General features: G+C 39.6%; 1 protein-coding gene across 1 annotated transcript in view; it reads right to left on the bottom strand.

The window, feature by feature from the left end:
- Window positions 1-1,665: 1,665 nt before the first annotated feature.
- EPSTI1 (epithelial stromal interaction 1) overlaps window positions 1,666-27,948 on the bottom strand; it is a 49,541-nt gene continuing 23,258 nt past the window's right edge. Inside the window, exons 7-12 of the mRNA XM_010405624.4 lie at window positions 17,029-17,122; window positions 13,754-13,837; window positions 10,959-11,032; window positions 8,907-9,004; window positions 3,777-3,809; window positions 1,666-2,271 (exon numbers count right to left, since the gene is read on the bottom strand). Of these exons, the coding sequence (XP_010403926.1) occupies window positions 8,917-9,004; window positions 10,959-11,032; window positions 13,754-13,837; window positions 17,029-17,122 (340 nt within the window). The 3' untranslated portion in view covers window positions 1,666-2,271; window positions 3,777-3,809; window positions 8,907-8,916. The remainder of the gene's footprint in view (window positions 2,272-3,776; window positions 3,810-8,906; window positions 9,005-10,958; window positions 11,033-13,753; window positions 13,838-17,028; window positions 17,123-27,948) is intronic.

The raw sequence follows: 27,948 nt of genomic DNA, 5'->3' as shown, positions 1-27,948 counted from the left end.
ATAAAATCTGGTTTTATGCCACAGCATAAAGATAATTAGTTTGGTTGGTGTAAATTGTAACTAGAGGAACTATTTGAGTGTGAAAACCTTTACCAAAGGTTTCCTCTAACTGTTTGATAGAAAACATGCCCAACTATCAGTTCCTAACTCTTGACACACCTGAAGCCATTTTCCCAGTCTACCACCAGTTAATTTCATTATAATCCCTTTGCTCTCTAACTTACTGTTTGGGCTGGGTATGTGTGTATGGAAGTGGTAATTCTGAGATACTGGAAGCTTTCCAACAGGATAAGAGCTGCCTTTTCCAGACATCCTGCTAACATCAATTTGTGAATGGATGTAACTTCTTATCATCTCCATTGCAGGGCATGGCTGTCAAAGACACTTCCTAGGCCACTGTTCATATAGCTTTGTTCTGTTCAGAAAGATAGAGGAGGAAAAATTCAGATATTCCTCCATTAAAAGGGCTGGAATAGTTAATGTCTGAAATAGTTTGTAGACAGCATTTCAAATAAGAGATTGAAATGCTGGATAAGGGGAAACACTTTCAAGGCTGTGATTAAGTTTCATCTTTGCAGACAGCCAAAAGAAAGCAGAAAATCTTAATGGAAGAGGTTACTCAAGGTGACCTGCCATCACTGTTCCTGAGTGGGAAAGTAGCAGGTTAATAAAAAGTTCTTTTTCTTTGGATACAGAAACATAGCAACACAGTTAGACTGAATTTCAGCTTGTTGGTGACAATGGTGACTTCCCCTCCCACTCAGCCTTTGGGTTCACTGCTTCAAAAAGACCACTTACAAGTGTTAGTCCCATTAGAGTACAATACCAGGGTCTGACTACAACAAAGACATTTCCTTTAAAATATATGTGTATGCATTTGTATATCACCCACTCTTCAGATGTTTAGCCCCAGCCCTAATATCTACCAAAGGAGGCTGGGTGAGGGATTGCTTGGAGTGAGATGTAAATTTAATTTCCAAAGCCAAAGTCCAATGGCACAGCCAAATACCACTTGCAATACAGTACCACTATGTAGGTATGCAAAAGTCTTCCGAAGGAATTTTCCCAGGAATTTTTAGCCTAAAAAAAGGCTAAACCAGAAAATATTCCCAAGATTTCCAGCATTTCCTATGAGCATCAGCTAGCTAGTAGTATGAGAGATTTGAGAATTCTTTGAGCCAAGGACAACTACAAAGTGTCCCACAGGGGAAAGCAAATATTGCAACACCCATGGTTCAAAAATAAAACTTCAGGTGACCCAGTATGAAGTTTCCATATTGCAAGGGTGATGGAAAAATAACATGGTATGCTTGCATGCTAAACAAAACTGCTCAGGAAACCTTTGACTCGGCCTAAGACATACTTGTAAATGCCACAGATACTTTTTCTTCTCTGCACGGTTTATGTAACATGTACTGTGAACTCTTATTTCACATTAGAAATACCTTGGTCATGCATCTGACTTTTAGAAAGCATTAAAATGTTGTCATCTGTCTCAGAGACAGGGAGACACAAATTAAATTCCACTGGACTAGAGGGACAAAGAGAAGCAGGAAACTGAAGCTAATGTTGGAGTAGCATTCCCCACTCCTGTAATGGAAATTACCATGGTAAAACAGGCAAAGAGAAAAGATGGTACATCATATGACAAAAGATGTGGAGAGCTCAGTGTTATTTCAAGTTTTATTTCCTCCATGTGTTGTATTTTTCTAAGAACTTATTTAAAAGATACTGTCTACAATGCACATTTTTCTTCTTGAGCGTCTGCCGCTGAGTACAACGGTAAAATAATTTCACAAAACTTCCACCAAAACAAACAGAAAACAAACAAACAAAACCCTAGCAACATTTCTCCTTTCCTTCCCAAAAGAAAACTCTCTACCTGCTTCTTTAGATTGCCTCTGGACTGTTTTTTTCTGGGCATAGAGCAGCAAGTAAACACAGATATTACTGCAGTTTCTGCAGTCACTAATGTGCTTCTTTTCCTGAGATCATGAAGACTGGGATAATTACATTCTCCAAGAGGCAAAACAATTTATGAAAAAGACACATATTCTTATTAAAAATTAAATACGACTTTCATAATCAGCTGTTTCAAATATGTATGCATGAATAATGACAGCTAGAAACCAGCCACTGCAGATTGCTCAGGAAGTGGGTGTGCAGCTGAAGTCAGGGTAAGGAAAAAATCACAATAAAGGAGTGGTTTCTTGGAGCTTTTATGAGGTCGTTTCACCTAGGCCAGATAAAAGTGAATATTTCTGCAGTACCCTGTAACAAGAGGGAGAAAAAAGGAATTAAAAATTATCTTTTACAGCAAAAACAAAATTCAAAGTCAATTTCTCAAGGATTAAATCCACTGGAAAATAAAGTCTTCTTTTTCTTCCAACAGGTTTTAGCTTTTAATTATGTAAAGCCTTCACGAAGGGATTTCTATCTTTTTGTAAATTTAGTTCACAAAATGTCCTAATTATCTGCAGACATATTAATAACTCTTTGAACAATATATTAATGTAGCAGGCTGAAATGTGTTTTCAGAAAAACAGTCAAACAAGGCTTAAAAAGTACATCCATCCATATTTCTTGTACAGTTCATATGCAAATGCATTATTGGTATTGTAGATATTGCGAAAAACAACAAAGGATCCAACGCTTTGAATTCCTTCAGCTGTCCACAGGTTATAAAACCTAATAGGACTGTGGACTGCAAAAACTAGCCATTTCTACCCCTCCAGGGAATTGCCTTTATCTACACCTTGTCATTTCTTTAGTGAATTTGAGTAAATTTTTAATAACAATTTTTCTCCTCATAAAACTGAGAAGACAACTCATGGGAAGCCAACAATTTATTTAGATACTGTCTTCAGAATAAAGCCCTGCTGCAAAAATATTAAAATAATATTTGGAGTAGTAAATGATGAAGAAAATCACATAAGAAAATCTAGATTTGTGGAAAAGGGTTGGAAGCAAGGGGCTTTTGAACATCTGATTATTTTAAATTCCTTTTTATAAAATACCAGCTCTCAAAAAAAGAAAAAAAAAAGAGTCAAAGCCATCTCCTAAGGAATGAATAATCTTTGTCACTACCTAAACTTGCTTCAAAAGTCTCCGAGCCTAGAAGTAAAGTCTCTGCAGAAATCTTTATATCAGAACCGAGAGTTAGAGTAGGAAACCCCTTTCAGAAAAGGACACAGGTGCAGTGAGCCTTATGGAAAGGACATTTGAAAACAGAGGGCCTGATTTCTGTGTTTCAAAAGCAGTGGTTTAGCAGTGTTTTACTGACAGCCTCCACTGATACGAATAGTCTCCCTTTTTGTTGATGAAAAATAGCTGGAAGATCACAGCCCACTGCGGTATCCTCTTTCACTTAAGACCACTGAAAGTTTACTGAGTCAGCTCCTGCACTTCCAGCCACATTCCTCAGGTGTTCAGGTTTATCCAGGAACAGTCTATGATGCAGAGAATGTGGCTGTATTGAAGTTCTAGACTAAATATCAAGGCACTCCTAGAAGATGCCTTCAATGCTGTCATCAATTCTTCTGGCCTGCAATACATGTTCTGTGATTCTTTACAAAAACATGTTTCAGATTAGGTATGTGCCATTGTGTGGCCCCAAACACAGAGTTTATAGTTTATAGAATGCATTTATTTTAAGATCCCTTCTCATATTGTTTCAAAATTAAACTACGTAAGCTGTCATAATGAAGTGTCAAATTCGAAGCTAAATTAATTCTGACCTTGGCCCTAAAAACAACAAACAAATTCATTATTCTTACCTTTCTTCTCCTTCATTCCAAGTACTTTGACTCCTCGATAAAACAAAAAAGATGCATTAATACAGTACGATGTACAATGAGCAGCACAACCACATATTTATGCAAGGAATTATGGTTATCTAGTTGTGTGGAGCTTTCTTGATTATTTAAAGCCCTTTTGAAACTCCACATAAAATAACAAGCAAACCCTTCTGCAAGATTTCAGTTCTAGCAAGAAACATCTTTGATTTGAGCTCAATATGAATAGCAGGGTATATTGACTCAAGAGATAAACATATCTTGCTTTTGCTGGGAAAAAAATAAATCTAGAAGTGTTTCAAATATCTTCAGATACATCAATCCTTTTTTAACCTCACACAATTTGAAAGAGTGAGAAGTTTCTTCTGTTCCGGCCCAGACTGCCACTATTCTCTTTTAGGATGAGATTTTCAAAGGAAAGAATGATTGCTCAAAATCAAGGCAGGTGAAACACATCTGCATATGATGTTTGACAGTCTTGTAAATGATTAAACTGAGATATAGCCTGCCTGGACCTACTCATCTGAGATCCCTTTATTGATGCTGATACTTCTGCTAAGTAGTTTCTGTATTTTCTGCCAGGAAAGACAAACATATTACTTTCAATAAAAAGAAAAAAAAACAACGAGAAAACAACCAGTTTTAGGAAATAAATTAATAATCTTTTCAACTCAGATTGTACATAGACTAACCAAGTTAAAAATCACATTACTCATTAAAACAAATGAAGCCATTGTGGATAGCATTCTGGAACCTTCTTATACAAATATTCTTTTCTCAATATTCCCATATTAAGTAAAAGCTTTTTCTTTGTGCTGGGAAACCAGCATTTTTAGTGCAACTCGATCTTTCAGGAAGTTTATTAGACTGATTGTTTACAGAAACCTGTGGCATTCATGCTGGCCTTGTGACTTCAGGGGCCTTTGAGCTGTGGCCCTTCTTCCTGTGCAACAGTAAACTTCATTACTTGTTCCCTCTTCAACTGGTCACAAATAGCATAAATCAAGTGCTGGTTGAGACTCCAAAGAAACTTTCCCATGGGTCATGCTGCAAGAACTAAACAAAGTGCAAACCCACAAACCATGTTTATTTAAAATAGTTTTATCCCTAAATCATGTTTCCGCAAAACAAATTTATCCAGCATCTTATTGAGTTCCTGTTCTGCACATGGGAAAGGAAGAGAATGGGGTTTCCTGTCCCACTGCACCTGTGTATTCAGGACACAGTTGCTTTCTACAGCAAATATCTAGAATTATGCATCCATTGAAAGAGCAGAGTCAGCATCTGAGGGAGCATTTCTCATTCTTATGTATCACACTGGATGTAATGGAGACATGAAACAGGAAGATGTAATATGTCACCTTGCATTCTAGATTCTGGGTTTGCTATGGCTCTGAGAGTTTCATCAAGACAGCTAGTATTTCATTAAAGAAGAGCAGACCCATAAATTTCATATGTTCACAATGTGACCTCTCCCCATTAACAGAATAAACAAAAGGGTACTTGACAGTGCCCCATTTCCATGCAAAAAATTAACCAGGTCTCTTGTTACAGGCTTGCCATGCCTTACGTTTTGGCCTCTGCAAATCCCTGCATACTTGGATATGGGCAAATCTCATGAGGGAGTAAATATAAAAATGTGCAACTGTTTTACAATTATTCTTTTGTAATAACAGAATTGTTTTACTGATCCTTTGTGCCGTAACAGTGAACAAATTCTGTCTCAGTTCTAAGTCCCAGCTGAGTAATGATTAAATTAGGAAGAAATTCTTTATTGTGAGGGTGGTGAGGCACTGTCACAGGTTGCCCAGAGAAGTTGTGGATGCCCCATCCCTGGAAGTGTTCAAGGCCAGGCTGGGTGAAGCTTTGAGCAACCTGGTCTAGTGGAAGGTGTCCCTGCCCATGGCAGGGGGGTTGGAACTTGATGATCTTTAAGGTCGCTTCCAACCCAAATAATTCTATGATTCCATGATATGATCTTATTTTTTTAACTTCAGTATTGAAAGGACAAGGGTTATTTTCTTATCCTCCTACCCTAAAAGGTTTATCCTTATGTCAGAGACAAAGGCAGTGCAAAGGGCATTAAAACTTTCTTGATAGCATACAGCAAGACTTGGGGCTTTCTCAAGGGTGCAGTAGCTCACAGACAGAAGTGGAACTTCATTATGTTGTTTTCCCATTAAGAAAGGAAACTACATAGCCACCCAGAGAGTGCCCTGAAATTTATAACCAAAATGGCAGAAAAAATTATATTCATGAAGATCCTTCTTGATATAACAGCTTATAAATATTCCTAATAAAACACAAAATGTCTGGAGGGCATTTGAATTAATGAAGACTCATTTTCTATTGCTTAGGGGACAATTGGACAGTGTAACAGCTCTCCTGTCCTCTGCCCAGACACACACAATATATTCAGCTTCCTCCCCTTTTCTCCATGTCTTCTGTGATATCCATGTCCCTTTCTGAATCCCCTTGCCCCAAGGAAATCAGGGCAGAGCTGCAGCTGCTCTGGAGCTGTGCCCACGCTTATCTGCCAGAGGGCTGCAGTCAAGCAACACAGAGAATGCACCACCCCTCAGAGTGAGCACTGTTTTAGACTGTCTCCTATGCTAGGCACTGCTTTTCACAAAACACACAGAAATTTAATTATCTTGGAGGCTTATAATCCCTTTCAAATTCAGCTAAGATTGGCCAGCAGCTGGAAAACCTTATTACATGCAGACAGAGAGCGTGATCGTACAAACTTCATTTCTTTAGGAAACCAGGCTAATAGAACTAACAGTGAAAAAGAGAGTAGGTACATCAACAACAGAGCACAACGTTCAGTTTCTGTTAAGTGTGAAGCCATTGTGACTGTAAAGAGTTCAAACAGGAAAAAAAAAAACCCAAGAGGGAAAGAGAACAAATATTTCCTCTTTGGTGCCACTGCACAGATGGAACAGGCTCAAAAATTACCTTCAGGTCTTTACTTTGGGAACCTTTTTAACTTGTTTTAATCTTAGTATATCATCTGACCTGTTTCAGTTAGCTCCCTTGTAATGTAAAATGCCAGGCTGCAGACTACACGACTTGTAAGCCCTGCCTGGAGTTCAGATCTTTTTGTTTAAAATCCCAAGGGAAAGGAGAAGAATCTTGATATAATCAAAGACACTGAGATTGCTGCCTCCAGCCTATCTTTTGAGACATTATTTTTCTTTCTTGTACATGTTACCACTACTCATTTTTTAATTCCTATCCATTATGACATATTCTTTCATAGTTTAATCTTTTCCTGCTCTGTTTAGTCTTCAAATCTCACGTTATAACATAAAGGAAAAGTAGATCTAGCATTACACAACAGAAGGCAGGCTGCTTGGGAGTCATTAAGTAAATAACAGAGCAGGAGATTTATCACTTCTATGCATGGGGTTTTATTGCATTTGAGTTGATGCATTCTTTGAATATATATTAAAAAAAACCCTCACATGGATTGGCTGCATACATCACACCTGTTCTTAATACTGTGCCTGGGCTGGCACACTCATTTGGTGGTACCAATACTTGCCCTGTGAAAAAGGGCATGTGCAGCTGGCAAAAGGCAAATCCCTGCCCCCTCTGCAGACAATGGCAAGGTTTCCAGTGGTGAAGGCAGGTGCTCTGATGGAGATGCTCAAGTCAGATATTGGGGATCTTGGCTGTGTCACACATTTCCTTTGGAGTTTATCAGGGAACAGTACACAAATGGGGATAAAAGACACAAAGTGCCCTTGTTGCCTTTGTTAACAAGTTACCATCCAGCAGACTTTACCTTTTGTGCTTTCACTGGGTACCAGGTGGCTCTCTCCTGCCTGCAGTCTCTAATTCTGCTATCTGCAGACATGCTGTCCTTCAGGAGATGGCTCAGGCCTGTGCTTTCTTACTCACACTCTTTAACTAGCCTGGACATCTGTAACTTGGCCTCCATCCACTTCTGGACTGCCTGACACGTGTTTCAGATCAGTAAAGCTGCTAAAATCTGCTCACAGACCTTATGAGAGGTCAAGCTGGCATGCCCTGTCTCCTCTCACCAAGACCAAGAACCAGTACAAGGTTCCTGAGCCCAGGGCTTGCCCAAAGCTTGTAGTGATGAAGACACCCTTTTCCCACTTCCAGCACATGGAAAATTCCAGTAACAAGAATATCTGGTTTTTAACTATGCCTTGACTTTGGAGATGCTTGAACCGAACTCTTCCTGGTATTCACTTTCCAACCTACACATCCTTTCCAACTAATCCAATTCAAACTTTTATAGCTCATCAACTAAACATCTTTCTCTACACTGTCACACACACTAAATTCTCTTAGACTCTCATCATTTTGTTTCTTAGTCTTCTTAACTCTTCCATTTCTGTACTAAGGTCCTTTCATCAATAGAATTTCAACCTAATGGAAAATTTCCATGATGGGGGAATACATATAATTTTATTTTTCTTTACACTGAAAAGTGCAATTCTAAACAACAGCCACATTAATGTCTCATTAGGACATTTGAAAAAATGAATGGATGTTTAATAGACTACGATCAAGATATCTTTTCTTCAAAGAATTCTTAAAAATAATGATTTTAAATCAGATGTAGTTGGGTCTTCTTTGTCATAATTTTCTATAGATGAAAAATGAACAGCTATACATGGGAAGATACATAGATAGACACAGATATAGATATAGATACAGATATAGATATAGATATAGATACAGATATGGGATTTTTCCCCTCCAACTTCAATATCATATTAAAATATTTACAGCATATCCAAGCATCTTTCATTTAATAACTTCAAAAAATCCCTAATGATTTCACTATCCTTGTTCTGAACTTAAGGAAGTACCTTGGATATGGCTCCTTGCAGTGAGTACCTTGCATGCAAGGCCACTGAGTGCTGTTGCAAGAGCAGCTGTTTCTCCCTCCTCCCATTTGAACAGCTTATATTTTAGACAGGATTTCTTCTTGAAAGGTATTGAGGACAGCCAGCCAGGGCTGCAAGTTCTGTCAGGCAGGCTAAACACATAGAGACACACAACAGTGTCTGGGGAAAAATTCAACGCTTAAACAATCTCGTTGCTTCTACATTCTGTACCCAAAAAACTTACCAAGGTGCCATTATTGAGGTAGTCCAGTATATCCAGGTTGGTAGATGTCATTAGGTTGTGTTTTGTTCTGGAGTCGGTCCAGGAAAGCATTATTTACCCTTTAAGTACAATAAAAAATGAACAATGACTGAAGTTCATAAACTATTGAAATTTAACATTCTGTGAGTGACTTTCCTTTCCCCTCTGTTCAGTGCCCATCTTCCTACATTTTTCAAGCCTCTGCTGCATAACCATGGATGGGCATGAGATCAGGTGGATTTAATTTTCAATTCACCAGATGCATCCTTATCCTGTGCTCAGCCTGTTGTGATTAAAATGTGCACCTCGGCTACTGTGTATAATGCACCAAAATTCTCCATAGAAAGATGACCTGTGTACCACTACCCACCATTTTAGGGAGGTTATCTATTTTGACAATTCACTTTAGACAATCTTTCAGCCCTCAGTGCACAAGGAAAGTTTCTAGAAGTAATGATTTCCTAATAAAAATGGAAAAACCCACTTAAGCTTGTTACTAATAGAGACAATTTATGCAGCAGACAACTTTCTCTACCATCCAGCTCTGAAATTCTGTCGTTTTCTTGCACTGCTCTATCAATCTGGAAAGCATGAACCAATACAGACACAGTTTTCCTCAATCTGTTTTAAATACTTTCAAATTGGGATTGTTCAGCCTGGAGAAGAGAAGTCTCTGGGGTGACCTTACAGCAGCACCTAAAGTGGGCCTAAGGAGAGACAGAGAGGGACTTTTTAAAAGGGCATGTAGTGAGAAGGGGCAACAGGGAATGGCTTTAGACTAAAAGAGGGTAGATTTAGATTGGATATTAGGAAGAAATTCCTCACTATGAGGGTGCTGAAGCACTGGCACAAGTTACCCAGAGAAGTTGTGGATGCCCCATCCCTGGCAGTGTTCCAGGCCAGGTTGGATGGGGCCCTGAGCAACCTGGTCTAGTGGGAGGTGTCCCTGCCCCTGTCAGGGAGGTTGGAACTAGATGATCTTTAAGGTCCTTTCCAATCCAAATAATTCTATAATTCTATGATTCTTTGGAAAACTGTTTCTTTTCCCCCTCAATTACTGCTTAGGACTGAGGCACATGCTTAGACATGACTGTGGTTTTAATGTTTTACATGGTGTTGGTAAGAATGAGAAAAAAAGCAAAATACTGGGTTATTTCTGTCTAGGGATATGAGATGGACTGAATGAAAAATCCTTCATTAACTTCCATGGGTAATTATTTCAATGTCCTTGCGAGAGAAAAAAAAAGAAAAGAAAGCAGTCTGAAGAGTGGTTCCCTACAGTGGTATTTTTTTTTTTGTATTTCCATAATGATATAAAAAAAAAAGAAACAAATGGTGTTTTTACTTTTGAGCCTGAGCATTGTTTTTTTTACCAAGAGAAAACAAAGCTGAGAATAAAGCAGTGCTTCAGGATAATGAAAAGTCAGTTAAAGTGGCAGAAGTGGAAGATGAGATCCGTTGAGCACAGAGAGGTCACAGCAGTAGGGCACAGCCTGGGGTGCAAAGAAATGCAGCTGCAGAAGGCCTTGCTGCACTGCAGGTTCCATCTGAATCGATATCAAATCCCACGTTTAGCTCTGTCTGCTAACCTCTCTGCTAACCTCAGAGACAGTCAACCACAAGATGTGGCATGGACAAAGTGGACCATTCTAAAATAAATAAAAATGAAATAGATACACAGATGGACACATAAATACATATGTAGATATGTAGATTCACATACAGATACACAGATAAACTGTGTCCCAGCTGAAGCTACTGCACTAGTAGTCATCCATGAAACTATTAATAGTTTATGCTGTATCCTATGCTGATAGGATAAATAAAGTGAGAAAGGAACTCTGGGTCATACTGCATTACAGTGAGCAGTTGTAATGATGGATATTAGTGGCTCATTTGAAAGCAAAACTAAACCAGAGATGAGGTCAGGGATCCTCATTGCAATAGTCTTCTAAAGCATGAGTGCCTGCAATTCTGAGATCCTTTCCAGGTGGGAATTCAATTTGAGTGTATTCTGCATTTTTTGCATCATACCTCCTCTGTTCCTTTTGATGTGCTCTTGTTCTGATTTCCTCTTCCTGCTTTTGTTTAAAATCCATTAATTCAGCCTGGCAATGATAGAAGTGAAAACCAAATAAATAAACAAACAAACAAACTTACTTTTAATTAACATACTTATGCTGCAACCCTATTAATTCCACATGATTTTAGCCTCAGTTAGAGCCAGAACTTCTCTCAGCAGCATTTTATTTATGTGACAGCACTATGTTAAAAACTGAGCTGTTTTTCTGTTCAGCATGTGGATGATTTTTGTTTGTGCCTTAAAAAAGGGAAGTTACAGGATTCAGACATTTGAAGTCCTACATTTAAGGGGGTATGCCAGACACCAGTCTGCTTCCCCTTGTCCCAACACACAGGTTTGAATTTCCTGGTGGGTCCAAGGGGGAAAACAGCCAAAGTCAGGAGCAGACACAGCTGTCATGCCCACAGGGTAAGAAGGAGACATGTCCTTCTCCTCCTGCCTCTATGGAGTGCAAGGAGAAGATGAGATCCGGGGCATGTGGTGTGGTGTGTCACCTCCAGCTCCCTGGGGCTCCCATCAGGGTGAGGAGGGCAAATGGTACTTGTTGGTGTGGTGGAAACATATACAAGCTCCTTGCATTGCAGCAGAGTACCACCCTTACATAGTATTAAGGTATATAAACAGTGTCAAAGGGAATTCTTTTCAGAGGAGAGTTTGCTCATGCAATTTTAGCCAGAACTGTGAAGGAAACACAGTTTGTATGACTCTGATCTGTATGTGTGCTTGTCTAGCTCTTGCTGTCTGCAACACACCCAAGAACTGAAGTTGCAGATCCTTCTGCAAAGGAAATTAGGCTTGCAGGGCAAGGAAGAAGGGATAGGAACAGACCCATCTTTCATATTTTCCATAGCAACTGCACAGCAGTAGGAATAGAAACTAAAATAAAATGATGTGGTTAGATAAAAGCTTCAATAACTGAATGGAACCACAAGACTTTTTTTTTTTAAATCAATTTAAGTGGAACATTAAGTAAAAACTATGCAATAAATGTATGGAGAAAATCAATAACTGAGAATGTGTTGTGTATCAATATTTGCCTAGCCCTAAAAGAAGAAACAGGATTAAGAAATAAAAAAGCCAACCTCAATTTTCACTATTTTAAATAACTATTCAACCTGAAAATTAAAACTCAGTATCTGACTTTCCAATATGCCGACTCCTCTCTTGGAGTAATGTTCTGAAATATATTGTGTGTATATGATGCAGTGTTCAAAGTGAACTGAAAATTTCTAAATCAAGTAGTACATACTAAAACCTGTTCTGAAGAAAAAAGGGAACTGACAATACCTACACATTTTATAGCTACACTGTGCTAGGAGGTACACACAAGACAGAATTCACAATTACTTTAATAAATATTAGTTTGAAGTAGAAACGAGCCAACATATATCTGAGGGACAATTATTGGAGCCCTTAAAATACACATTATTTACAGTAGGTTTGTAAGTAGTGCATTACTCTGCACAATAGGTAGCAGCAACTGTGAAGGCAAGTAGAACTTGGAACCACATAGCAAAGAAGAGCAGCCTTTGAAGCAGCCAACACCTCCTTAGCAACCCATGGAAATCACTAAAGAGTGTACAGCTCCACACAAGTCCTTTAAACCAAACCCATGAATTAGGGGCATGCTAATTTACATCTGTAATTATTTTCTCTTTGGAAGGATCCATGTACAGACTACAACAGGTACCACCCTTATGCCCATCCAGACTGTCTTTCAAAAACTTTTCCTCTGTATAGGTTCTGGGAATAAGCCTACACCTGATGGGATAGCAGTTAAGAGCCTCCACCTTTTTTTCCCAGTGTCATAGTTGTTAAAATACTATGAAATGAGGACACATCACCAACATGTAAAGAAAAATATCCATGAGAAGGGATGAGTAACTTCTCCAGCTCTAGAAGAATCTCAGTGGATGGAATTTGTTGTGCTAAAATTCTCTACTGGGGAAGTAGCTTAACATTAATTTGGATGTTACTGACAGCAGAGGCACAGCAAGTGGCTTAGCACTTGCTCATATGTTTTCACATGATTTGCTAGATTTTCAAGTGCTGCCCTCCCTGTGCTTTCACAGTCAAACCTGGAGCCAAGACAGGTAACTTCGCACCGTGCCATCACCTTTGGTAGATGAACTTTATGTGGATATGGTACCCAAATCTACACCAGAGGGACTACACATGTCAGGCAATGCATGATGCATATGCAGAATGTGGAGTTCAAAGTTGCAGTTCCGGCATGCCTACTTTTTAGACAATTCAAAATTCTTTAGCTAGCTAGTGAACAAGGGCACACAGAAGTATACTGTAATTAACAGCAAATCTGAACATTTCCACGTCCCATTTGAAAATGCAGAGCCCATGGCCCTCAATTCTTTAGAAAGAGACAATTCAGAGAGATCACCCTTAATTTCTCAGCAAGATGACTTCCGCCTGCAAGAGAGTGAACTGGTTTTCTTAGCCTATGAAATCAGTTGCCATGGTCAAGAAACCTTCTACACAATTATTCAAATGGAGAGGTGAAAAGGAGCTCATTTTCCGATGCAAACAGCCTTGAACTCCAAAGATAATTGTCCTGTCCCTGTTCAAATTTTACATCTTGATTCATCTCTCTCACAGTATTTGAAAACAGTGACTGAATCACTTTTGCTAAAGAGAAGCTCTGTGCATAGGCTACAAGTAATCAATGTATTTAATTGGTTTCACAGCATGCAAAAATGATACAATATGCAAACTGTTAATGTATAATTACCTTCCTCTGTTGTTCTTGCTTCATTTCCTCTAATCTTCTGTTTTCATCCTCTCGAAGAGCTTGCTTATAAGCATGGCTTCTTTTCTATTGTTCAGCAGAAAATAAAAGCATACTGGTGTGGTGAGAGGGGGGCCAAACTCCCAAACCTTATTCTCAAATTGCTATATGGGTAATTAACAAACACAAATGGTCGAATGATTCCAGTTACTGAAGAAACAGATTAGCCTCAAGACTAGAATTTAAGTGAGAAGAGGCCTAAATCCTCTCAGTCAATTTGGTTGAATGTCCACCTGCACATCACACCCAGGTAGTCACAGCAAGTGCTATTCTGTGTCCCAGTGACAACCATGAAGATATCCTGAGCAGTCAGAAAACACAGTCGGGATATACGATAGTGAGATGGGGTATTCTGGGAGGAAAGAAAAATAATGAAAATATTACCAAGATAAAAAAGCAGAATGGAGGCCTTGTAATGAAGGAGAACACAGGATTATTTGTGGAGGTAGGGCAACAGGAGAGTTCAAAACTGCTGCTATTTGTGAGGCATCAAGACAACTGAAAATCTGAACTGCACATCATGAATAATGTAATAACTGTGCAATTGGTTTTCATTACAATAACTAGCCCTGGTCTTTCACAAGTTGTAATTGTTTGCAAAAAGCCAACCTACAATTAGGGTCTTTGAGGATCCTTAGGCTATTCTACACTGGAACTTCTACTGTAAAGTCTTTGAGCAGGGGCATAGTGTAGCACAGTAGAAAATGAGCCAGTACAATTTACTACAAGAATTGTGCAGATTTGACTTCAATGAGGAATTTGTTACAGGTCTACAGAATATTCCCAAAACTTGATATATGTGTGCAGAATGACACCATTAAAACAACAGGCACATAATTTGCTAAAAAGACTGAATAGAGAAAGCAATTATTAATAGCTCAGTTTTGAGCTGGGAGAAGTTCTTACATGTGCCCAGGGAGACTCATTCTGGGTCCGATATTATTCATTACTCTCTGTAATGGCTTGGAGAACTGTGTGGAGAGTATGTTAATCAACTTGGAAGACAATAAAAATCTACACAGGATTGGTCACACTTTGAAAGACAGGATTAAAATTAATTATGAGCTTGATTAAATAAGAAGGCCAAAAAAGTCATCAATGATGGAGTCACTCAAAAGAAGTCAAATTTGTTCACGGATGTGAAGTAACATTTGGCAAGGATAGTTGAGCTAGGTGTGCTAAATTAGTATCACTATCCAAGAAATGATGTGAGGGAAAAAACTTTGATCTGCATCACATTGTCCCAAACTGTTTTGAGAACAAGAATTTAAAATTTTCAAAAATCACATACATGTATGTATATTCCCCCTTTTAGCATTCATATCAGGCATGTCCTAACCTTACCACACTTCACTATTTCAAATACATTGTTCCTGAATCTTTTAATTACTCCAGACAAAGGACACGTTCAAGGTAACATCCAAATTAGAGTCCTAGGTTTCCCACTGGTTTAGCATTTTGGTGCTATGCCAAGTTTATCTAGGTAAGAACTCACTGGTTATGTGCTTCAGATTCCTCGCACAGAGGACAGGCTGTGTCCATGCCTATAGACTGGACCTCATCCAAGCTGGGAAGACTTTGCTAGCTGCGTTGATGCATTATAAACAAGTAATTATTTGATTCACAAAGCTACAGAAATGCAGGCACACAAAAGACAGGTATAATGTCAGCTAGTATTAAAGAACAGTACAGATAAATGATGTATTTTATCCGCTTGGACACTAGCAAAGTGAAAGATGAACTATGGGATGTAATTCAGCATAACCTATTGAGAAACCTGTCAAAACATGGAATGAGAAAGCCACACATAGGCAGGAGAAGTAGGCCAAGGCTAAAAGTAGGACGTGTACAACTGAAAGAGTTCGGTGTTCCTTCAGCCATCCACCCACTTCTGTATGGATATGAAGACAGCACATCAGAATGCTGAAATCCAAGTCAGTTGTGGGGACATGAGCTCACTTGTCTTCACAGTTCAACGCTCACATCGTATGAAGGCTGCAGAGCTAGGCCTTCCTGACCAAAGCAAGCTCCCTACTGTTTGGAGTGTTGGATGCTTCAAGAGGGAGGTAGAAGTGGTTTCAAGACATCTTTTCTCCCTTTCCCTAGTCCTTCATCTTGGTTGTTCATCCGGAACTACAAAATACAGTCTGAAAGCCACTCTCCTGCAATTGACCTTCTGTCCAGCAGTGCTGGGCAGAAATTGGCACTTTCTAGCTATATATCTGCCCACATTTGCTAAAATGTCTTTAGGATTTTCAGAGACACAAGATATTCTGAAGAATTAAAGGGGAATGGAACCTATTTTCAATATCACCTTCCCTTTTCATGCAATGAAAACCAGGAAGAGATCCTAGAGGCAATACATATATCCTGTTGGCAGCAATTTCTATAAAGGGAGGATTCTTGCCCATTTATTTCTAAGGCATCTGAGGAAATATGGAGGCAAATCTTCCCTTCCTGTTACCCAACAGTTGGTGCTCAAGGCTGTATACAACGGAGGGCTGCCCAGATCAGAAATTGCAAACTTCTGCTGAGTTGCTTCAATGTTAATTTCTGTCCACTTGGCTCCCTGTTCTCTGTCCTTCCCCAATTACAAACCTCCCTGCAGGGGAAATACTTCTCTCTCAGGGTTAATATTCCTCACTGAAAGTTTTTACATTAGTTGGAAAGCTTGGTTTAGACATGAAGAGACTAATTGTATGTGAAAAAGCCTCTTAGAGCCAATTAGAATAATGACATTGAAGCAATACTTTATCTATTTCCTAATTACACTGATACTTACCAGACTCATTCTAACTGGGACAAAGACCCCAAGCAGTGTATGGAATCACTTTTAGGATGCAGTGAGAAACAAGCTTCTCTTTTGACTGGATTTTTAATGCAGTAAAGCATCTGCTGACATAAACTAATTGAGCTTTCATGAAAGCTTACCACCAGTGGATGGGTACAGGGCATACTTAAGATTTTCATCTGACCTTAGAATATAAATCTAGTTCTCATTTATCAGAAAGAGATCTGTGAGCAGTCCTCTACTATGCAGAATACCCTGCCACTGTGTAGGAGACAATGTAGGCAGTCTCATTCACCCAGAAAGGCTCCTTGGTACTCACTGAGTTATGTCTTAGCAATTAAGCTCAATTAGGATATTCTAACATTACACTATTGACAGCACCTGGAAAGCTGATAGACAATACAGCACATGCCATGGTTTTGCTTACCCATGCTGTAGATTCTGGGCCAGGACTAGCAGTCTGACAGGAATCACTCTTTGGCAAGCCCATGTCCAATCTGCTCAATAATTCATTGGTTTTGCTATGAAGAAATTCAATCCAAATAGAATTGTTAGTGCTTCCATAAAAATAAACACAGCTTTTTATTCCACCCTTGGAATCTAGCCTAGACATTTTATCACGTGTCTGCTGAAAAACATCACAGGTAGAAAAAAAAGGTTATGGAAACAGACAAATGGGACAGAGGATACAGAACCTATACCGTAGATAAGACATTTGCTGGGATGATTTTTTAAGCAAACAATTAAGGTCATTTGCATATTTGGGGTGTAGAGTTGCTATGCTTTCCTCATGGTAAAGCTCCTATAATACAGACTCACATACCACTGGACTTCATGAGGATGCAACTGCTTCACTGAATTGTTGCAAATCCTTCTATGAGATCTATAAATCTCAGCTAAGTACTTTAAAAGATTATTTTCAGGAATTTTCCTTCACAGTTAATACAATGCAGCCTTACAACAAATTACTTTATCAAGCAGAAAGGCTTTCAAGCATTTTGTACCGTTGAAAAAATTGCTTGTCTTTAGTTAATGCACAACATTTTCATTTCTTATTCTGGTAAGGGCAATTTTCTTTTTCCAACTGCATCCCTAATAAACCCAGAATTTCGAAGTAGCATTACTTTGCTTACAGTTTCAACCAAGTACAATTAAACTAGGTCACAAACAAAAAGAGAGAATGGGAGTTTGTGTGCTGTGATGAGGAATCAGTTTCTTAACCTGCAGTCCCAGGCACATATATTGAAGTATTTTCTCACTCAAAGAAACAGAGTTAGAGGAAAGAGGCAATTTTATTCCTGTGTACAGCTTTGGAAAACATGAAGGCACTGAAGTGAGAGCAGAAAGAGTGCTTCAAGTGATATTGAACACAAAGATTTACTCTTCTAACAGGGCAACCAGTTAGCTCTGTGTGGGAGAAGATGCCACTACCAAAGACTTAAACTTGGAGAGAAAGCCTTGGCTGCTGAAGAGTGATTATGATTAATAGCTGAACAGACTACCAAGTGTGTTTTTATATTTCACTCCATGATCTAAAACTGTGAGTAAATACTTCATTGGAAGAATGTCCTGCTGGTCAGTGAGGAGTGGTATATTGAGGAGAAGCTGGGAAAAAGAACAAGAACCCACAAGTTCTTCTCTGCTACTCTACACAATACAAAACCATGTTACCACTTCAGGTACAAAATACTTGCTCAAGTTCTAGCAAGTCAGGCTTTTAAAGTCTCACCGTTCCCAGTTCACTCCCTTTCCTCCATTACCTGGGCAGTTAACAGACCTCAGCCAATGCACAATAAAGAAAGAACCAAATGAAACACTGTTCTCCCTGATCTGCAAAGTACCTGTATATAAAGGTTGAACAAATTAATAGTCTTCTTATACAAGTGTTAAGCACTCGAATTTTTTCCATGAAAGATGAGTTATTAAGTGGTAAGGTTGCACAGAATAATTTTGGGAACTCAAAGATTTAAATTGCAGATTTTGTGTTTCTCTACCTATGCTAAAACTGATCAAATAACAATTTATTTCTACACCAGAAAGACTAAGAACTCCTACAGAAAATCTGGAGTATATTTGAGAAGGTTGAAGCTCTGCGAAAAAATATGTGGCAACTTGGGGCTGTGCCTACATGCCCTAATTCCTTATGGATGGCAAGAGAATGACATGGAGTATGTGGAACTTCTCATTATTTGCATAAAAATGTGGTGGAGGCCACTGAATTTCCCAGATCAGCACACTGATAGGTGAAAAGCTTACTCAGTTTTAGTATCAGAAAAGACGATTACGAGAGTGGAAGCAAATAAAGTTCATCAGCAAGACTGCACACTGCCTTTGAATAGAGAAACACCTGAGTTCACCAAATTAAGTAATACATTAGTGAAGTGTTCCTATTACAAGAAAGGGACTCAGGTTTCTGAGTTTTCTGATGAAAGTTAAGTCAGATCTTACATATGTTAATCTGTTGTATATCATCTCTATGGTAACCCAGCAGTGCACCTAGGGTTGCCAGACTGAATGTCTGAATGGTATTTTTCGTAATACTAAACCTTCAGTCATAACAATGCAGAGCACAGCTTAAAGCAGGCTGTGTGGAAAGGGAGAATTCAGTGAGATGACAGTTCAGTTAATGCTCTGGAAAGGAAAGTACTATCTCCAGAAGGAAATCAGCATATCAATACACAGTCAGACAGTTGGAACAACATTTCATTCACTTGCTAAAACTTCAAGGGCTAATCAAAAATGCTAATAAAATGTGCTCCTCTAAACTAAGTAACATTAAGGAAAGAAGAGCATGAGATGAAAAAATGTATTTGAATACAGAAGAATTCTGATACCCTTCAAATATAGCTAGGCAAAAGGAGATAAGAGATTTTGACTAACCAAGAAGAAGGCACCCTCCTAACAGGCTGCTAACCTGAGTTCTGACTACCCTAAGCATCAGTCTGAAGACAAGAGAGCCACTGATGCTCTGGTTAAAGTGGAGTGATCTCATGAGGGTATTTTGTCTTGGTAGGCCTGTTTCCCATTACACCATTGAGAAAAACCTTTTGCTCTGCTAATTAAAAACAGCCTTCTCCCATACTGGTATGTTTAATAGCACCAAGCACTACTCTTAGCATGGGAACTCAGCCATCAGTGCAGTAGCTACTCCTGGAACAGTTTTGACTTCTCCCAAACAGCACTTTCCCAAATAACTCCTGGCTTCTGTCCAGGAATGAATATCAGCCACAACTCCCAACAGGCATTTTAGATGCTACCACCCCATTCTGGGAGGTTAAAAAGCTTTCTAGCAATGGAAGTGGGCACTCTTAGGCCTGTTGGCCTCAGAAGTGACAGTGATTGACAGTGTTTAATTTATCAGTACAGATGCAGAGGTGGGGGACTGAAGCACAATACTGGATTTGGGCTCTGAATAACTCTTAAGAGCTGTCATAGGAAAATACTAGCTCTGCTGCCAGGATCATTGAGTAATGTGCTAGGAGGGGTGGTGCATGACAGTGGAAATCAGTCCATGTTGCAGGTGTTTTCTGTGGGTCCTTGGATATATGGCTTTACATGCCACAACTACTCTTCAGACAGAGCCCTTTATTAAAAGCTGCCATGCCATTTATTTGAAGCTCAACAAGTATATCTAAAGTGCAGGAACATGAATTTGCTAGCTGTTCCATTGAGAATGGTGTCATTTGGGCACCCTGCACTCACAAGCTACTTGTAAACCCACAAGCATTTCTTACTGTTTGGGACTAAATGCTGCCCACATTCCCACCAGAGTGAGACAAGGGGATGGTTATAAAAGCCAGAGTGAACCTAGGTTCCTCTGGCCTGTGTAGGAGTTCACATGCTCCAACAGGATCTCCAGCCCTGACAGCTGAGAGCAGAAGCTCCACAGTTGACTCCAGAATGCAGCTGCTAAAGATCTGAAGACCTACAACAATCTCATTGCAAGATCCAAGCTCTAAAATCCTCTGCAGAGTAAGCTCTTCAATATTGTGTGTCATTTGGTTTTAACTACTGTCACATCTACATGGAAAAAAAAGTCCTTAAAAGGACTCATCCTTAGGGACATGAAGGAGGATATGGACTCAGGACCCAGCATCTTCCTCCGTCCAGGAGTCACACAGCACCACTTGCTACGCTTTTCATTTGTGACTGGATTCCTTTCAGAATGAAGACATAGAGAAAATAATTTTTCTGCCTACACATGAAGTTCTTGGCTTTAAGTCTGTTTTACAGACTTAACACTAAAAATGCATTAATTAAAAGGGCTTCTTGTAATCTTCATTAGTTCTTCCCAATGGAACCAGTGGCAGTTAATTCTTTTGCTTTAATTGATGGATATTGAAATGCCAGTATACTGAAAATATACTGGCTTTTATACCAGTACATTTGGGGGAAAAAAAAAAAAGGCAGCACAATACTTTTGTATATATCATAAATCTATTTATTTCTCATGACAATTTGTAAAATATAATGGCCAATTCTTACTACTACTAAAAACAACACAACTCCTGAACTTGTTTTCTCAAGCTGCAGGATCTCCACCATTACAATTCTGCTCTAATGAACATCCACAACTATGCTAAGAGTCATTCAAAAACAGGAATAAAAAAATCAAAATAAAGAACTTCAAGGCAGGTAAATCATTACAGTTATTGCAAAGAGGAGACAACTTGAATGATCACTAAGACCACAGAAGAAGCTTTTGGTGCTGAATGACATGGACACATCAGCTTCCAAATTAATTGCCTGTAAGCAATGCTAAAGTGACATTTCACCATTTTCTTCCAATTCAGCTGAAAAACTGAGAACCATGCATAATGCATATCTAATGTTAGTTTCACACATCTACCCAGAAGATTCATGATATTTTTTAAAAATAGTAGGACTCGCCCTCTCAAAAAAGAAAAATAATCCAACAACAAAAAACCCAACCCCGAATTTCATTCAAAAAGACATCTTTTTGCAGCACCAGCAAGCATGTCTACAATTTCTTCCCACTTCTACATATTCAACTGGCTAAGCATAACAACTTCCTCAATTTTTGCAGAAATTAAGATCAGTTGCATAACACTACCAAAGCCTACCCCGAAGAAATGCTGCCCTTCATCTCAGTAAAGTCCATGGTGGGTGTGTTCTCACTGATGCCTTTTTCCTTCCTCAGTGAGGGCTCTGCCACGTGCATCTTGGTCAGACATTTGCTGTGACCCACAAGATAGGCTGGCTGGTACTGGGACCACTGCTGCTCCTCCGACATATGGCCTAACAAATCCAAATGTTAAAATAGAAGAAGGTTTCCAACACTTTCTTTGTTGGAAGATGGAGAAAGAGACTCCAAAGGGAGGTGTAGTTGGGACTTTCACTACTGAAAATAACTAATAAAAGTGAGAATGAAGCTGGGGGGCCAATGATACCATTTGTGAAAATAATCCCACCAAAGATCCACAGCTTTTGCTAGTTCACAGTTACACATTTCCTCTCACATCCCTTCCTCTTTGCAGAGATGTACCACAGCCAGAAGTTTACATGGTATAAATAAGATCAGAAGGCTACAAGCAACTGCCCTGTTTCCCACAGCTGGACCATGACAAGGAACAAGGTAGTGAAAACATCTCTGCTAGCAACAAACATGCTTTCAACTCCACATGGATCCCGGTTCTCTTGTACCTCAATTCTTACCCTGAGCTGCAGGACAGAGTCCACTTTTCGGGTAAGAATAAATAATAAACATCAGCCATGTGCAAAACTGCCAGAGTGAACTAATGTTCATTTCTGGGGTGTGTGTAGGTGGGTGAGTCATCTTTCGTTGGAAGCTATATGGTAAAAAATTACATGAAATTATTAACACATCAAATTCATGTATTATGTTGATGGCTCCTCTGCCCTTTACTAGGAAAAAAGGCCATCCTCTGGATATTTAGTCCACTGCTTTCCAACAGAAATCCTCCCAGTAGCCACATACCAAGCTTAATACAGTATTCACAGACTTCACTGGCAGTAATGCAAGATCACAGTACAGATGACTTGGACAAACCTAATGATAGTTATCAAACACTGCTATCTTTGGCTAGTAGGATTTCTTGTTTGCAATTTCTTGAGCATCTGTTCCTGAATTTGGGGATAAGAGCAAAAAATGAGGCACTAGTTCATCTTAGGTATTAGGCTTCAAGAAATTATAAAAATAGGTTGCTTAAAAAAAACCCCCAACTTTCTCAGCAGAATTATTTTCATCATTTGCTACCCACACCCAAAACTAATCTATCCTGTCAACCCACCTGCTTTTTTTGTTTCCCTGACTGGATGAAATAACACAGCCAGGCTATTCGTTCCTCCCACCAAGTCATCCAGTATTCCTGGATGCTATTTTAGATGTAAGTTTCATTTATTGTCTGAAGTAATAAGCATAAATCCAGTTTTAAGGAAAACGCAGTTTTGTATAAGTCTATTGCATTCCATTCTGTGTGCTCCATCTGCATGGGCAATCTGCTTCTATATTTTCAGCCAGCTTGCATGGGCAGATTAATGCGCACAATTAGAAAGCAACCTCACAGGCGTTCAATAAAATGCCTTCATTATTACACTCAAGAGAGTCCCTTTGGATGTCTATAAAAGCCTAGTTTTCTGCCTGTTAGCTAAATAATTGACAACGCTTAAAATAATCAGGAGCAAATGAACAAAACGAAGACAGTTGTGGTGAAAAGAAGCAAACAAAGGATTCTCAAGGCTGCAAATGCTTTTTGTGCGAGCCCTCTTTCATTCTCTTCAGCAACCTGTATTAAAAGTCTGGTCAGGTTTACATTTGCACTTCTGTGGGGAAAATTTGTTGCCAGCCTGCTGTTTGAACCACACATCATAAGGGACTGAAAACTGGCAAGGACACTAGCATTTATCCTGTAAAAATTGATAAATAAATAAAAATTCTGTTTTGATTCAGGTTTTATTCTCCTGCATTTTATGACTTTTGAGAAAACTGCCTTGGCAGGCAAGTGTATATCAGCTTGGTTTGGTGAACCTCCTGCATTGTGTTTGGAATATGCACTCAGAGACACTCTGGCAAATTCTGTTTCCAGCTCCAAATTCTGAGCAGAATATATTGAATGTGCACATGTACCCGAGTACAGCAGTGCCAGGAATTTTTACAGGAATACAACCTTCACAAAAACAGAGGCATGAATATGTAGCAAAGGGAAGGATGAAGTGATACAACAGTCATCATGTACTATTAGAAAGTAACCTGTTTTTTTAGTCTGCTTTTTCCATTACATAAACAGGTAGATGGCTATTAGAAAAACAGTGGACCACATCCAACACTACAGTTTACAAATCCAAATTTAGTAAAAGCGTCTAACTAGAGATCTGGGCTAAAACTGTATGGTAAGACACCCTACAGCTCAGACACAGATTCACACAGCCTGTACAGCAAGCCACTGAAAACAGCCAGTCATGATATAGCCATCCTCCTTACTGTTTAAATGACAACTGTGGTGTACTAAATAAAGAGGGATGTCCTGAAAAGTCCTGTTCTTTGTTTCCTTTTGGAAAGATGGGCTCTCAGTTCTTCCTTCACATGGATTAGCAATTGCAAAGTACAGACTACACGAGCCTCCAATACCTTTTAATGCACTCTGACAGAAACACAACCAGGGCAATTATGCAAAATGCATCCAGGATACCATGACTCAGAAGGAAGGACTCCATTTCATGTGTAAGTAGTTTCTTGTAAAAAGTCAACACATATTCCCCATTTTCTAAATCTGGCATCAGCAGGGACAGAACCACATCAACTCTGTCACCAACAAATCCCTCATGCGCTCCTCCTCTGTTACCACAAACTATAGCAATTCCTGCTAAGCAGTAACTTCTCCACCCCAAAATCTGCTCCTGTGTGCTCTTAAGACTTTTAATACACAGCTACTTCAGGAGACACCCTGTGAGTTTTTTCTATTTTAGTCACTGAACAAAGCCTGAATCCACTGGGGTCAGAGGAGGGGCTGATGCCAAAATTGTGAGGTTTGCAGACTTTTTCATTGCACTCTGCATGCCTGTCTAGACTACATTCTCACATGACACAAACACATATTCAAGCAACTGTGGCAACAGATATAGCTGACTTTCAAGGACCTGTTGTACACAAAGAAGCTAACAAGGCTTTCAAGAGATAGGAAGTAACTATATTCTGTAGACAGCACAAAAGGTTACAGGCAATCTTTCTTTTTAGCACTCACTTCATGTTAGACCCTTTGACAAGGGATTTGAGTGAGAAGTTCTTGTTTTTAATAGTGACAGGAATTTAATCAGAAAAACGAAATTCTGGGCAGCATCATACTTTATTGTCAGAGCATGTTAATGACATGAGAATCTTAAGTGCTTTTCCTTATCAAATAGAAGCGGCACTTCATGAAGGAGACATACTCATTGGGCTGTACCCCTTGGAGGCTGATACAGCTGGAGGTGGTGATCAATTTTAAAAGGTTTCCCAGTTAATGAGACTGCTGGTAGGCATTGATCTCCTCAGGAAAATTGTGATGGTGCAGCTACAGATCTTACAGAGGACAGACTAACAAGGGAGCTTATCTTTTGAAATGGCTCTATAGGCCATGACTTTGCAGAGGTCACTGCTTTATATGCAGCTCATGACCTTTCTTTCCCCCGTTCCCAGCAAGCAGAGGAGATCAAAATACTCCAGCAGAGAGAGTGAGGAAAGGGGCACAACCTCATATTTGTTCTCTTTGCCTCTAGACGAAGGGTCTTAGAGAAGGGAAGTAATGAGTCACTCATTTTTGCATGGTAGGCAAAAGCACATCTTTAAATACCAAGCACTTCTATGCGAACGTGCTGCTAATAACCAGCAGTAGTTCAGTGGAGTTACTTCACAAAATCTGAAATGTCACTCAGAAGCTTTTTGTTACTCTTGGATGCTGTGCTCCTTAATGCCAACGTGTCTTAGCAATGCATCCTCAACAACATCCAGTGGTACACCCTCCTCTTCCTGTGCCCACCAGAGAATTCCATCAGAGCAGGGAAGGCAGTAGTGTCACTGTGTCTGTTGAGGAATACATTCTGCACAGGTAGCTCGGTGTCCAGCTGCAGGTTGAGCGCTGGGGGGCTGGAGCTTGAGCCCCAGGCAAAGGACCATGAACTGCAGACCATTTTTGCATAACAAAGGGCCCGGGGACCTGTGACCTGGCCAGGGGAATGGACATTGGGAGACACGACAGGAGCCAATGACCCCCAGACTTCCCTCTGCTTAGACTGTGAGAGGATAGAATCCCAGGGGTTCCTTTGTTCAGGGTCCCTCCTTGGAAGCACCAGCTCAAGCTGCTATTTTGTTATTTAGTTATTGCACCATGATTAAACTATTTTAAGTATCTGGACATCTGAGACTCTTCAGTGGGAAACCTGGGGTTGAACCTGGTGTGACTGCGTGAGTGTGGTGGGTGTGACTGTGAAGGGGCCTCAGTCCCAGCTCAGGTGGTGTGAGAGTGACTGACAGAGTGGCTCCTGGATGGTCAAGTTTCCTTAACACTGCAGCATGCCAGGGCTTTGCTTAACCAAAATTGCATTCACTGGAGGTAGGTTTCCGGCTCACTTCCTCCAGGTGTAGTGTAGTATCTGCAGGGCCTCCCTGGTGTATGTTCAGTACATAGTACATACAAATAATGTTCTGGTAGTTAAACATAAACTCAAGCAATAGACCTTGAGCTACTCCAGTGATCACCTCATCTTCACTTTCAGTTGCATCAGAGATGACACCAGCTGAATGCTCACAAGGCTTTTTTTAACCTGTGAACAGAACAGCTGTCAGCCAGTGCCCAGGCAGCCAGAGCTTCTGCACCACCTGGGGACTACCTGGCTGCCCACATAGAATCAATTGTGTTGGAAAGGACCTCTGTGATCATCAAGCCCAACCATTAACCCAGCACTGCCAAGTCCAGCACTAAACCATTTCCTTAAGCATCCTATCTACATGTTTTTAAATACCACCAGGGATGGTGACTCAACCACTTACTTCCCTGGGCTGCCTGTTCCGATGCTTGGACACCCTTTGGGTGAAGAAATTTTTCACTTGTGGCCATTTCCTCTTTTCCTGTGTTTCAGAGGGTTTGGGCCTGCTTTTGACAAAACCAAACTTACTTTTAATGGAAAAGAGCACTGACAGCAGAATTCATTTCACCCTAATCAAAAAAAAGGTACAGACAGGGAAGGTGACAGAAAGGAAGAGGTATGTGTCTGTTCATAACTGAATATGCCTTAAGATAAAAAATCAGATTAAATGGGAAGACAAGAACCCTGACAATCCCCCGAGGAAAAGCAAGGCCCATAACTGAGGACCTTGCACTGCAAAGATCTGAGGTGTCTCTTGTTGATTTGGACTCAAAGAGAATCAAAGTGTCTAGTCTGTCAGAAACAGACAGAGATCTAAAGTTGTGCAGTTTTCAGAATTCCCGAGGAATCAAGATATGTGTGTGTGTATAGACATCCACACCAGGATAAACAGCAAGCCAAACACCAATATCTAGAGACAAATACTGGCAACGTATTAAGGGAAAGAGCTGTGCCTAAAGCCAAATGGAAAGAAACAAAAGGAAAAATACAAGAAAAGCTGAAATCAGTGAGAAAGCTCTAAAATGTCTGTACATTAGAGAACAGAGTCTGGGCACATGATGAAGGAACTGGAGCCACTAGCATGGGACAAAAGTGACTCCTTTAAAGGTCACAGAGGAGGAAAAAGCAATCAATCAGGCTAAGAATACAGGTGAGTAATTTCAGAAGCCAAAGATAAAAAAGGTAAAGGTGACTAAGTAGCATTGTGTGTTAATTATGTGATAGAATCAGTTTGGATCAGTTAAAAAAAAAATAAATAGGGTAGAGTGAATGGGCAAGGCAGGAACTTCACTGCCAATGAAATTAATTATATCAGGACTTAGGCCGTATCTAAATCTGATATTAAGGAGGTATTCTTGGGAAATAGGTCTTTACAACAGATCTTCACATTTAAGTAGGACTATGCTAAATAGAGAAAGTCCTCATCATTTATTTGTGGGTTAGACTTCTTTACTAATCAACAAAATAAATGGGTGGAGGTGTAATTTAGATTCTGTTTTGATAATTAGTCTTGGATTGAATGATTACATATTGATTCAGTTAGAGAACGAAAGCACAAAGTCATTTTATAATTCACAACTTTCATTTCAAAGTGTATGTTTTAGTAGGCTAAGAGGGGTCTACAGAACAAAATTTCTCACAGAATAAGGTGTGGAAGAGGCTTGAATATTTCACAGAATCATAAAATCATCCATGAAATCTGGATGTCATCTTGTCTTACCCTCTGCTCAAGCAGGGTGACCTT

This window comes from Corvus cornix, chromosome 1 (genome assembly GCF_000738735.6).
Source record: "Corvus cornix cornix isolate S_Up_H32 chromosome 1, ASM73873v5, whole genome shotgun sequence".
In the NCBI taxonomy this organism is placed as follows: Eukaryota; Metazoa; Chordata; class Aves; order Passeriformes; family Corvidae; genus Corvus; species Corvus cornix.
Note: the sequence above shows the minus strand (reverse complement) of the source record. Positions and strands in the feature narration are given on the sequence as shown.